Raw genomic sequence first — 13692 nt, forward strand, 5'->3', positions numbered from 1 at the left:
GTGTAACACACAAGTTCAAGTGGAATTATTTATTTTTGATTAATAGACAAATGTGGTCCCTCCTCACTCCTGTTGTCCATGAGAGTCCTCCTTCTGCATTTGTGACTATTGTACATCTACACAATATACAGTACTGCATCCACACTGCATTATCACAGTGAAGAGCAGAGAGCTCCTTCAACAAGAACGGCTATCGAAAATATCTATTTGTGATAGTTTTCAACCTAAATACCTGCGGATCATGCGGTCTCAGCACAATAAAACGTGCAATTGTAGAATAATTACATTGCAAGAAGTTTTTAATAAAGCAAAACTTTCCTCTGGAGGCTCTTCAAAACCCAACACCAACCTCCATCTTGAAGCCCCTGTATATAACAAAACCACTTCATCAGACCGGTGTGTGAATGTGAACTCTACCCACCAGCAAGTGGAAAGAACAGCCCCCTCAGTGTAGCTCCCTCTGCTGTTGACTGGAGGCTACAAGTCCCTGCTCTCTTCTACAGGGAGCTGCTGTCCCCTGGAGGCTGAGAGCAGGCTGTGTGAGAAATTCCTCCTCCTGGGTTGAGATCATGAGGAGAGCAGGGTTGTAATGATTATGCTCTCCCCACAGTCCCCAGCAGAGGGAGATATTGTACAGACTGAGATGTTGTGATCGCTCCCTGGCCCTCACCTACTGGTGCCTCATGTTGCTCAATAACTCTCTTAAATTCAGTCAGGGATCAGACAGAAAGCACCTCTCTCTCATCTTTCAATGCTGTGATTAATGAATGATGCAAAACAGAGGAAAACTATCCATCCATTTTCAAGTCCTACCTCTGCTCACAGCTCAGATGTTGGTTTCAAATAGGATTTATACAAAGTAGAAGAAAGTGCTTTGCATACCAGAGCCACAACTACAGCAACTGATCTACTTCATGTTCTACAGACAGAGGAAGACAATTTGCATAGAGGAGGCACTTTGCATTGGCAGCACGTGCTTCAGTGCTCTGGGAGTGTTTATAGCCCTGTGAGTTTAACATTTCATGACTGAGAGCTGCCCTTCATGGCAACAGAACCCACAGCAACAATGACATTCATCACCATCTTCATCTGGACACTCCTTATCTCTGCTCAGGGTAAGATCTATGCACTGTTAATACAAATTATCAGTGTAACAGGCCAGGACAGAAATGACATACCTTTACAATGGTTATTACAGGAGGCCTGTCAACAGAGATACATCATTTGCCATAAACCACTAAATAGACATATTGGATAAAAAATACATTTCTAGCAGAATTCACTCCAGTCTAAGTTACAGTAACTTGTCCACTGGACTCTGAAAATCAATAATAAATAATATTCTAAACATATAAAAACACAATATATTAATTTAGGAACAAGTAATAGGTTTATTCCATGCTGAAAAAAAGAAGAAAGAGAACACAACGTTTCGGCCGTGGAGCCTTCTTCAGGTGTGAGAGAGACAAGGCAGTAGGCAAAGGTAACGTGGCGGGACAACTGTAACGATCAGTTCTATCCGGACCCTATGCGGACGACACAATCCGAAGAAGTGGGGGAACACTGGGGAAACGTCATGCAGGAATACGGGGCTGAAGACAGGGGGGCGTGTCCAAGGTGCGCTGGTGCACGGGGGAGGTGTGGCCGAGGCGAACAATCCAAAAGAGTAGTTCTTAGAGAGTATCCAAAACAGAAAGGTAAGTCCAAAACCAGGAGATCATCAAAACGCTGAATTAAAACACGAAGGCCGGGTCGGAACCGGCAGACAGGGAACAGGAACGGGAACAGAGATTAAAACCTTAACGGGACCAGGCGCTTCCAGGTCCCAGACTCGCACGATACGGAAATCAGATGCAGAGCCCGGATGAGCGTCAGCGCCTGGCTTTTAAGGTGGGCTGGGAATAGGGAACAGGTGCACAGAATAAAGTCTCACGTGAAAGGGCTGGAGCACCCTTAAGGAGGGGGGACTATAATCGTGAAAACAACAAAGGCTGGGAGGGAGGAGGAGTGAGAGGCGGGAGCAGGGGACAGAAAGAGAGGCCAATCAAGAGGTGTGAAGTCAGAATAGGTGTAGAGAGCTGTGAAATGAAACTTCCAATGAATGGAGAAAATTTAAAAGAACAGTAGTCTGTCCTTAACAGAAGGGAGAATGTGTGATCCTAGCTGCAGAATAATTTTGGTTTCAGTATGCTTTCTGATGTATGAGTTTGGAAAACCGTCTTTGAGAACGTAGATGGAGAGATAAGAGTGGTCGTGGCCGTCAAAGGTGAAATGAGAAACAATGGGCTTAGAGAGATCTTTAATCTTCACAGCCCTGACGTGTTCTCTGAAGTGGTCTCCGAGTCTCCTTCCTGTTTCTCCAATGTAGATGGCTGGGCATTTACTGCAAGAGATACAGCAAATAAGGTTGCTGGAGGTACAAGATGCTGTCTTGGTGATCCGGAATTGTCCTGAGGGGCCTTGAATGAGTGTGGTGGTGGCTGTGTACTTGCAGGTGATACAGCGAGTTCTGTTGCAAGGAAAAGTGCCAGGTGTGGATGGTTGTTTAGGGCGGTCAAGGGAGCTGTGAACAAGGAGGTTACGCAGATTAGGTGGTCGGCGATATGAGAGATAGGGCGATCAGAAAAGAGGGCCCCAATGGAGGGATCATCCTGTAGGATGGAAAAGTTGTGGTTAATGGTCCTGGGGATAGGAAGTGTGTTAGGGTGGTAAGGAAGCACCAAAGGAATGCGGTTGTTACGGCGGGAGTTCCTGATCGGGTTGATGGTCTGGGGGGTGTTTTTGGCTCGGGCAAGGGCCCTGTCAATCACACTGCTGGGGTATCCTCTGTTGATGAAAAATGAGTACATTTCGAGGGCTTGGTTCTCGAAGTCGATGTCGTCGCTGCATAATCGTCGTAACCTAAGGAACTGTGAAAAAGGGAGAGAGTTTTTAGTGTGGTTGGGGTGAAATGAGCTGTACAGGAGGTAGCTGTGTGAATCCGTGGGTTTGTAATAAACTGAAGTGGACAGTCGGGGGTAGTTGATAGAGAAGTTAATGTCTAGAAACGGAAGAGTAGTGGAAGATATGTTAACCGTATATTTGAGGGACGGGTGGAAGTTGGTGAAATGGTGCAGGAAGAACTCAAGCTGATCGTTGGAGCATGTGGCGGCACCGACGCAGTCATCAATATATCGTTTGTAGAGGTCAGGGACATAGCCAGTGTAGGAAGCGAAGAAGCATTCTTCTACCCAGCCGACAAAAATATTGGCATAGCTGGGTCCCATTCTGGTGCCCATGGCAACTCCACTGACCTGTTGGTAAATTAATATATTGGTTGGTAATTAATATATTAATTTATTTTGCTTAAACTCTTTAAAAAAGTTGCTTAAACTCTTTAAAGGTAATGGTGACTCCCCTCTACCACCACTGAGTGTAGCACTCATCTCTATGATTTGCTGGCAGCAAAAAGTGTGCCAGTATGCGTCTGAAATTTTTAATGACCACAGAATTGGTCATTAAAATAAAAGTCAGTTGGGAACAAGGAATACCAGTAGTAATGAAGTTGGCAGTTGGTAAATACACCTCTTGGAACACTTGTTGAGGAACAGGTACAGTAGGTTTCCACTTCTGGATCCTCACTGATATTTCCTGTTGTTAGTTTTATCATTTGCTATCAAATTGTGATCACCTGATTTATGTATATTATTCAATCCTTTTAGTAAAGGAAGAGGAACTAAGGTTTTACCACCTGTGCTAGAACAGGCTATAGGGAACAATACTGGATATAAACAAATTTCCGAGGCTCAATCCCTCTGAGGCCCTAAGAATGTAAATTACAAAAACCTCCAGATCAAACAATTCAGTGTATACTGCTGTACATTGTGTGCTTGAGGTGTCAAGGGTAACCTGCCAGGGTGTTATAACCAGGTGGAACAGGAGGAACTGAAGTGGGACATACAGTATGAACATCTAACACATAATCAAGGTTCCAGTGTTGCTACTTATTTGCATAGTGGGAGGTATTAAAAGTAATTTCTGGAGAAATTTAACCTAACTTTGTACTGCGTGTACCAAAAGGCACCTTATGTCACCCTAACTATTGAAATAGCAGTTTTGTCTTGAGTAGGATATATAATTTGAATCAAGTGATAAAGAAATGGCACTCCAATGCACCAAGAACAGACAGGATTTCTTTACAACATGTGCTTTGATATTGTTTTTCAGTTACACATCAAAACCTTATCTGTAAGAAAATAGAGAAGGTATGTTAAAAATATGAAAAGCAAGCTCACACTCCAAGGTCACTACAGCTAACAGACGCTTCTCCATGCAGGCTGATCATCCACTGGTGCTATTCAAACTTGTTATGAGTCCTTATCATAATGTTTCAGCTTTAGTCCAGCACTGAGTCAGTGAGTTTGCTCCCTCAAGTCAAACATGTTCCCTAGCTGCGCTTTGCTGTGATACTAGTCTAAGCTTAATTCCTTGATTTGCTTCTCTGTGCTCTGACCCTTGCTCATGTCTTCATCTTCTTTCCTGGATTCCCCTTGGCTTGTTTATTCCTACTGCCTACGTGGCTTTAAACCTTGCTTACAACCTTGACTCTATCTCCTGGTCTTGCCCTTTGCAACAGAATAAGCTTCCACTTAACACTAATGTCAGTGCAGTCATTTCAGTTTCACTCTTGCCTGTCTGCTAGCTGACTGCTCAGAGCTCAGCAGGTTGATTCACCCTTCAGTTCTGCAACCATTGCCCTTTCCAGTCAGTTTGCATCATTACAATAATGAGAAAAAAAAGAGGAGAGCTGATTTGTATTAACAGCTGCTGTAACTTTATCACATACAGCATTCTGAATCTACATTGTATATAAGAGTTGGGGAACCTCATACTTTCTGAATTGCCAGTTGCATTGAAATCAATAAAGGATGAAAGCACATTTCTTGCTCTTCTGTAAATAATGTCCGATAGCACTACACAAACTGGAGATTCAACCTATACTGTATATTAAAATATTTTATTAAAGAAAAGAAAATAAGGGCACTGTTCATGCCAGATTGCTTGAGGCATCAACAGATACTATACTGATATGACTTTCACACACCCTCAGTCGTCAGTTAATATTCATCAGGCTGACGTGGGAGCTGTACTCTATAAGTACCTCAATGAAGTCAAAGAGAACATATTCCTGAGTCTTCTTTCTCCAGTAACGATGGAGTCTGCGGTTAAAGCAAAGAATGAAGTTTCCCGCTATGTACAGACTGACTCCCAGAAACAGCTCCATGCTCCTGAGGACAGCATGCAGCTGCATCTCTACAGAGAGATTGACAAGCTGCAGAATGGTATTGAGTTTTGTGTCTTTGAGGAATAGTGTGTCAAGAATACTTCCTGCAGTGGTCTAGTGTGTCCAAACTATAAATCTGAATAAAGAGTAGTTAATATTTTGATTTCTGAAGTTAAATCAATGTTTTATTTATGCCTAGAACTGGGCAGCCTGAAGAACAAACTGGAGCAAATGGAAAAGGCAAGAGAAGGTACTATTGTTGGTTTTTTTTTACATAGTGGACCGTATAGCATTTTTGTTGCAAATCTGCATCTTGTCTTCTGTACCTTTACTCTAAAATCTTCAGAAGGATGCATTATTTTCTCTGTAGTTGTATTACTTACAGGATCTTTCCTGGGATTGCTTACACTCAACTAAAATGTATTCTGATTTATTATTACTTTAAATACATATTTGTAGCATGTTTATTATATTTGAGTTTTATTGAATGTCAGAAACAGACAGAAATAGAAGGTTAACTAGGTACAATGATGAACATAAAATATTTAAATTAGTTAAGAGATCTGAGAACATCTTGGCTTATTTAAGATTATAATATGTTTTTAAAATTTAAAGAAATGTAAAATATGGCAATATAAAGAGATTTTCTTCATTGTATATAGTAAATACATCTCTAATAATAACTATGAATGTAAAAATTTTCTGAAGACGTTGCTATAGGTTTCAATGCAGGAGGCCAGTGCTAATCTGAAAGTTTTCAAAATGATCAAAAAGTTTTTTAACTGTACGCACCAAAACATCAAACACTGATGAAGTGTTTCACACTCAAAACTTATTAGACCTAAACATTTGCACATGGGACAGCACATTAAAACAGGGAAACTTAGGTTCTTTTTAGAAAATACTACAATGTGAGAGAGAAAAAATAGTCAGACGGTATAATACCTTTTTATATCATTCACTTTCTCCAGTGCTAAAGCACAACATTTCACAGTGTATAATCTTAAAATACCTTATACTTATGTCACACTAACTATTAAATAGCAGTTTTGTCTTGAGTAGTATATTGAATTTGAATCAGGTGATAAAGAAGTGGCACTCCAATGCACAAGCAACAAAGAGGATATCTTGACAACATGACAATTTTGATATTGTTTTTCAGTTATACATCAATACCTTAACTGTAAGAAAATAGAGAAGCATAACAATGATTGGCTATACTGGAAAAGTTGTTCTGTTTTAATCTCCAGCACTTCCAAAGATTGTCTTTTCTGCTTCCTTACGAACAACTGGACCTGAAAATACAGGACCGTTCAACACTGATACCACCCTGGTGTTTCGACGAATCATAACTAATCTTGGAAACTGTTACAACCCAGCCTCAGGTACCACAATTTAGGAGGTCAATTTACAAGCTTACCTCAAGTTGTCAATTTACAGTGTGGTGAAGCCACTGAAAGATAATTAATTTAATTATTTAATTAATCTCTAAAAATAATGATACCTTATAAAAAATGAGTTTTTTGGTAAATAAAAGTCATAAAAGCACATTATTAAACTATTTCATTCAACATTCAGCTTATTTTCTCTATCAGAGTCTGATTTTTAAAACTGTCTCTGCAGGTATTTTCACTGCCTTGGTGAGGGGCATGTACTACTTCACTGGCACTGTCTTTCACGAGGTCAATGTGAACACTGCGGTGAGATTGATGAAAAACAATGAGACGATAGTCACCTTATGGGAAACCTATGGACATACTGGTCACGGCAGTGTAAGCAATAGTGCCATCCTGCAACTCGAAATAGGAGACAATGTTTATCTCCAGCTTGCAGCAAACACGTATATCTTTGATAATCATAACCACCACTCCACCTTCCATGGGTTCTTGCTCTTTCCCAACTAACATACTACCCCGGCATTAAAGAGTGCTTTCACTGACCCTAATTAGTTCCAGTCTCAGACCATCTTATCTATATTAACATTAGCATTAAGATTTTTTTTAAATTGCTAAATATAACTTCTTTTCTGTTTATTTTCTTACTTGTAATCTATATTCCTACAGTATACCATTCTCAGTTTCATGTATTTTAGTTTCTCAATGGTCCCTTGTAATTTACCTTGTCTTTTCTTTTTTAAATATCCTAATTGTTTTTAGGTGTCTAGATATGTTCATGAGACTGATTGATTTCTCTGTTTTCTAATTATATTGCCTCTCATGTGTTCTAATCCAGTTGTTTGAATGCTCAATGCCTAATGTATAGATCTGAATAATTTGATGAAAACCACAAAATGCTCTATGCATCATGGGACTGCTGTCAGGTTTTTTTGGTGAACTTGGATGGCATGATCTGGGTGTTGTAAGCCCAGCTTTGCGTTGGGCAAGAGAGAGAAGACAAAGAAGTAAACAGAAACAAGACTTTAACCAGAGGATATTGATTACAGGCATTGGCCAAGACTCCATGAACACCTGTTCTGCTATAGAGGGATAAAGGGACATATTACTTGCTATAGACAACTAGCTACCGTAAATGCTATTACTTTAATAATTTATGTGTATTATTCGTTTCCAGATTCTGTAGTAAATAAAATAAATGTTTAATCATTCTGTCTAGGTTCTCTATCCTATCTATCAAATCTCTATCTATCTCTATAAATGGATCTACACATTGCTTCATGCTTTCTTTATGTACTTTCAAGGGACGTCCTGAATGGAGCTCAGTATAAGAACCTCTGGTCTAGATCAGTAGGTAAGATGAGACAGAGCTATCTGTCTAAATTTTATCGATGATTGGTAATCCTGTTGTATTGTAACCATTTTATGGTTGGAGAAGTGTAGTATATTAACAAATGAAACCTTCTTAACACCACATTGCTTTAGTAAGAAAAGGTGAATTGAAAACCTGTTTTTCAGACTCCAAGTGATTAAGTTAGCCTTGAAATAACTAATAACCTTTACGGTAATAATTTGAAATGCCATTAATGTGTGATAACTGTAGGTTTAGGAACTATCAAACTTGCGTTGAATTGGTTGAGGTGAAAATGGATGGATGGAGAACAACTAAAAAAACATAAACCATTTTTTTCTGAAAAAAAAAGTTTTCAGAAAACTATCACAGCATGGATGAGTAAAGTGTTAATTAACTGACTTTCTTTTCTGCCCTGAGCTGTGTGTGGGTGTGGAAGTGTTCTGTTTCTTGGCTGAGAGCAGGTGCTTTGCTCCTGTAGGAAGTCCATCAATGTCTGTATCTGTTAAATTTAATTAAACTTGTTCTAGAGGTGATGAAGCGTCATATAGGAAAAATTAAGGAAACGACTGTTATGAAAAACAAAGAAAGAATGAGGAAGAAAGGAGTTAAACATTTTTAATTAATTCTGTTTTTTTTTAAATATTTTAAAATGAGAACAAAATAACACACAACCTTCTACTGTGTGCTAAATAGGCTGAATGGCAACCTTTTGTTTATAGTTTTACTTATGATCCATATCTTATCCATTGACCATATCAGAAGAACTACTCTATAATGGGATCTGAAATGTAATTATGGCTGTAAAATGCTAGAAGGCAATGTAGGAACACTCCAGCAAACAAGAAAGAGAATGATTTTCATTCCCCATGAGAATATTAGAGAAAACATTTTCAGCTGTCAGTGAGCTGATTTTCTGATCTAATAAACTTGCTATAGATAGGTAGTGGTGTAGGAGGAAACCTCAAGCAGTGTCTGTTTTATCGTCTATTGTCTTTTTTGGCAAAACTCAGACATTTCAGTGAAAGGTAAAAAAAGTAATCTCCTATAGGTTCTGAAGCAAAAATGATTACATTTGTGTCGAAGGTCAATATTTTGTTATACTGCCTGATGCTGAGTTAGGGCCAGAACTATTGTAGGTTTAACATATATCCATGGCCAAACAGGATTAGTCATTTACAATATAATTGTAGCAACAAGGAAAGTAGAATTAGGGTAGGACTGAGGAGCAACAAGGTAGGGAAGATTTATAACACCAGGGTTTTCTGACCTCAGCCAATTAATGGTATTGCATTTAGAATGTTGTGCACAATTTTCACTGCCTCATAAATATTTGTTTTAGGCATCAGTTTGGAGATGTGCAATCAGATACCATACTCAAACCATATTAAACATTTGCAGGATAAGATTGTGTATGGCTTTGCTGACAGCTATGATGACTTTTCTGAACCAAAGAGCACAAGTGGTAGGTTATCTAAACCAGTGGTTCTCAAACTGTGGTACGCGTACCGGCAGTGGTATGTGGAGTGCCGCCAGGTGGTACGCCAAAAGACCCTGGAACTGTGTCGTGTGCGCTGAAAAATCAAGACGGGTTTTCATATTTTGTATTTTAAACGTGTTGAATACGCAGCCTACGTACTGCGATACAGTGCGCACTAATACTTCAGTGGACACAAGAGATACTCTGTAATTCTATACCACTCTATAGGAATGTGTGCTATGGATGCAAGTGACCAATTGTATTTAAAAAAGCTACTGTATCTCCAGCAAATAGAGAGGAAGGAGAATGTGCGTGATTTTGGAACAATGCCAAGTTGTACACACAGGAATGCATAGAAATACGTGCTACGAACGCTGGTAATCTTGTGAGCACAGGAAAGCGTGATAGATAACAGAAAAATTTTTAAGAACTGTTCTAAGTTAATTTGAGAAAAATACACCGAGCGTCTCCGTGTTTCGCTCCCATGTGCATGAAATAAAAACTTTAAATAAATACGGAAATAAAAACGGAAACGTGGAAAAATGCAAGCTTGCGGATTGCTAAAGCAGGTAAGCCACACTATTTTTGAAAAACCATATTTACCGTTGGCAAAAGAGCTGACACATATTATGTGTGGAGAAAAAGCTGCTAAACAGCTCGACCTGCTGCCCCCCTCCCCCTGAAAGACACAGTCATTCATAGAATTATTGAAATTAAGGATTATACAGTATCAAAAGTACACTGATAGAGCACGTTAAGATGAGCAGATGTTTTTCACTGCAATTAGATGTGTCTGTAGTCGATTTGGCCAATTTGCTTGTTTACGTTAGATACGAGTTTGAGGGTACGTCCCATGAGGACTTTCTATTCTGTAAGCCGCTACCAACAGGAACTACAGGAGAGCACATATTTCAGCTTCTGAATAAATTTATCGAAGAGAATGGCCTCGACTGGATAAAATGTGTCGGAGTTTGTACAGACGGTGCTAGAGCAATGACAAGCCGACATAACGGTGTAGTTGCACGAATTAGAGAGGTTGCTCCAGAAATTAATGGACGCATCGCAACATCCACCACGAAACCTTTGCCGTCAAGAAAATGCCTGACGATTTAAAATCTGTTAGACTCTGTTGTGAATTGTATCAAGGCTCGAAAAATTAATTCACATCTGGTTTGCTCGACTAAACAGGCTCACTCCTCTCACTGAAATGGTGCTTTTTTATTAGTTGTTGTTACTGTTTTTTTTTCTGTAAAACACTTCAAGAAGCCACCTTTAAAGGTGCTATATCAAATACAGTTTATTATTATAATATTTATTATATGTATGTGTGAGTGTGTGTGCACGCGCGCTCATGTTGGTCATTGAGAATTTCTGGGGTTCCTATGATATGATGACTTGTAGGTGGTACTTGGATGCTTTGGTTGGATGAGGGGTGGTACTTGGTCCAAAAAGTTTGAGAACCACTGATCTAAACCAAGAACAGAAGGAAGATTAGTTCTTTAGGCAAATTGTTGAAGCCCTGACTTCACTTCAAGAAGTGGCTGGTAATTTCTCAGGTCAACTAGCTGCTAACTAAGGAAATGGCCTAGATGTTTGAATTACTTTCTCCCATTAATACCAAGTCTTATGGAACTATGACATTATGGGTTTAAATGTAATACTGTATATTTGGGAGAAAATGACAAATGTTAAATGAATGTGTTCACATATTTAATATAAAGGAAGGACAGAAAAGACTGTTAGGGACTATATTACAAAATATACAAGACTGAAAGATGAAACAAGAGACCAAAAAATTACAGACCTAATATAAAAAAGTAGTATAGTATACTGTAATAGTATAATGTAATCAGAAAGATATGTTGAATATGTTTTGTTATATTACCGAGAGATTTCAAATTTCTACACATATTTTATGTCATTTTTCAAAGCTATTTTAAAGCACCAATTATGCAAGAAATAATATTTTTCACTGCATCATTTTAAACAAGACAAAGAAAATTAAATTAACATTACATACTTTATACTTCATCAATTTATGAGCGGACCAAGGTAGTTTTTTATGTATTCTTTCACTTAATATAAGTGTGTCAAAATTAAGTTTATAATTTTAGAAAAGCAGATTGTGCAGTAATAAGGCTGACTTTACAGGTGGTTATTTATGAAACAATGAATACAGACTCAAAAGTTGAAAGATAATTTAGAAAAAGACTCATTTTTCGTCTTCCCTCCACTATAAAAAGGTAGACACTTTCTTTCATTCTCGCATCAAACCCCAAGCTGAGCAGTTGCCTGTTACTCTCTACTTGTTCTTCCTTCTAACCTCCCCTTCTGCCTTTGTGATGACCAGACCCTTGTACCTTAAAAGGGCAATAAAGCTAGCAAACTTCAGTTCCAGTCTCCTGCTTCTCTTCTTACACTGCTGCCTGTACAGAGGGACATGATGGAGTACCGCTTCAATACTGTGCTTTAATATGGTGGACATATAATAACTACACTGGTCTATGGTAATCTATTTAAGATTGCTTACTGTGGAATGGAAGATCACAAGAGACTATGCTTATCACACCATAAAATGTTTCCAGAAGCTTAGTATTATTCACCTCAAACCCAAATAAATCAATTTCCCAAATAAATCAATTTCCTGTACTGCTATGCTCTGACATTTGGACCTTTACAGTTATTAGACACTTTGGACACATTTTATTTAAACTTCTAGGAACTAGTAGTTTTATTCAAACTACTAGGAACTACTAGCAACATAATCAGACACTGGGATTGTGTGGTTTAGGTGCCAGACCTTTAAATATTCTTAAAATACTATTAAAATATCACAGTGTGTAATCTTTTGTATAGTAACCTGTTCTATATATAATATAAAATTCCTCAGCTACAAGTTTATTAATTCAGTACTTAGAGGTAACATCTGGCTGCTGAAATTCAGCAGAAAACCTGTAATCTGTAATTCTGATTTGAGATTTTGGCTGACTCGAGTTTCACTTCAGAGTGCGCTCTGCTTTCTCAGGTTACAAATGGAATGAAGCTAATTTAGCCCATCTAGCCAGTTCAGTTGCAAGAACATAAGGTTTTTTGAAAGAAACCAAGATACTGGCTATCACAACATGATTGGATAGCTTGTCCCATACTCCCACAACCACAGGGTAAAGAGGTAACTCCTGTTCTTGGATCTTGATTCCTTTTACTTCCTACTTCTACAGTATACATTTCTCAATTTATATTTATAGTTTGTCTTTTTCTATGTCCATGTACAGTGGATATAAAAAGTCTACGCACCTTTATTGAAATTGCAGGTTTTTGTGATGTAAAGCCAGACCTTGCAACCAACAAAATTCAAGAGATAAACAAATAGATAATTATTAGGAAAAATAATTGAAATTAAAAAGCCTACAATACCCTGGTTGCATAAGTGTGCACCCCCCCCCCCGCCCACTAATACTTTGTGGAAGCACCTTTTGCAATTATTACAGCAGTAAGTCTTTGTGAATGAGTCTCTATCAGCTTTGCAATTTTATCCCACTCTTCCTTGCAAACAAATTCAAGCTCCTTCATATTGCCAGGGGATCTCCTGTGCACAGCCCTCTTTAGGTCATTCCACAGGTTTTCTATGGGATTGGGGTCTGGGCTCTGACTAGGCCATTCCAAGACTTTGATCTTCCTTTTCTGAAACCATTCCTTGGTTGACTTGTATGTATGCTTTGGGTTGTTATGAGGTTAGAAGGTGAAATTCCTCTTCATCTTCAGCTTTCTGACAGATGCCAGCAGGTTTTGTGCCAAAATATCTCTATATTATCCCATCTATCTTGACTAGAGTCCTTGTCCCAGCTGAAGAGTAGCAGTCCCAAAGCATGATGCTTCTACCACCATGGTTCACAGTAGGTATGGTGTTCTTTGGATGATGAGCTGTGTTGTCTTTGCACCAAACATATCTTTTAGAGTTAAGGCCAAAAAGTTCACCCTTTGTCTCATCAGACATTTTCCCACATGTTTAAGGGGTTATTAAATGTATTTTTTTGCACAATTTAGACGGGTTTGGATTTTGTTTTTGTAAAAAAAATGGCTTCCGTCTCGCCACTCTACGCCATTGGCCAGATGTCTGCAGAATGCAGGAGATTGTTGTCACATGCAAGGAGTGACCAATACCTGCCAGAAATACCTGCAGCTCATTTAATGTTGCTGTAGGCCT

At 38.8% G+C, this 13692-nt stretch overlaps 1 protein-coding gene and 1 gene segment (V, D, J or C); one reads left to right on the forward strand and one right to left on the reverse strand.

Annotated features, from left to right (window-relative positions):
- Positions 1-13692, reverse strand: part of LOC148815865 (Ig kappa chain V region Mem5-like) — a 364398-nt gene that overhangs the window by 277596 nt on the left and 73110 nt on the right.
- LOC148815870 (complement C1q-like protein 2) lies at positions 5192-7167 on the forward strand. Its single transcript, XM_088904839.1, has 4 exons — positions 5192-5321; positions 5463-5513; positions 6514-6648; positions 6887-7167. Exons 1-4 carry the CDS (start codon positions 5192-5194, stop codon positions 7165-7167), a joined length of 597 nt encoding a protein of 198 aa, XP_088760965.1.

This window comes from Atractosteus spatula, chromosome 24, assembly GCF_055471065.1.
Source record: "Atractosteus spatula isolate fAtrSpa1 chromosome 24, fAtrSpa1.hap1, whole genome shotgun sequence".
Taxonomy (NCBI): domain Eukaryota; kingdom Metazoa; phylum Chordata; class Actinopteri; order Semionotiformes; family Lepisosteidae; genus Atractosteus; species Atractosteus spatula.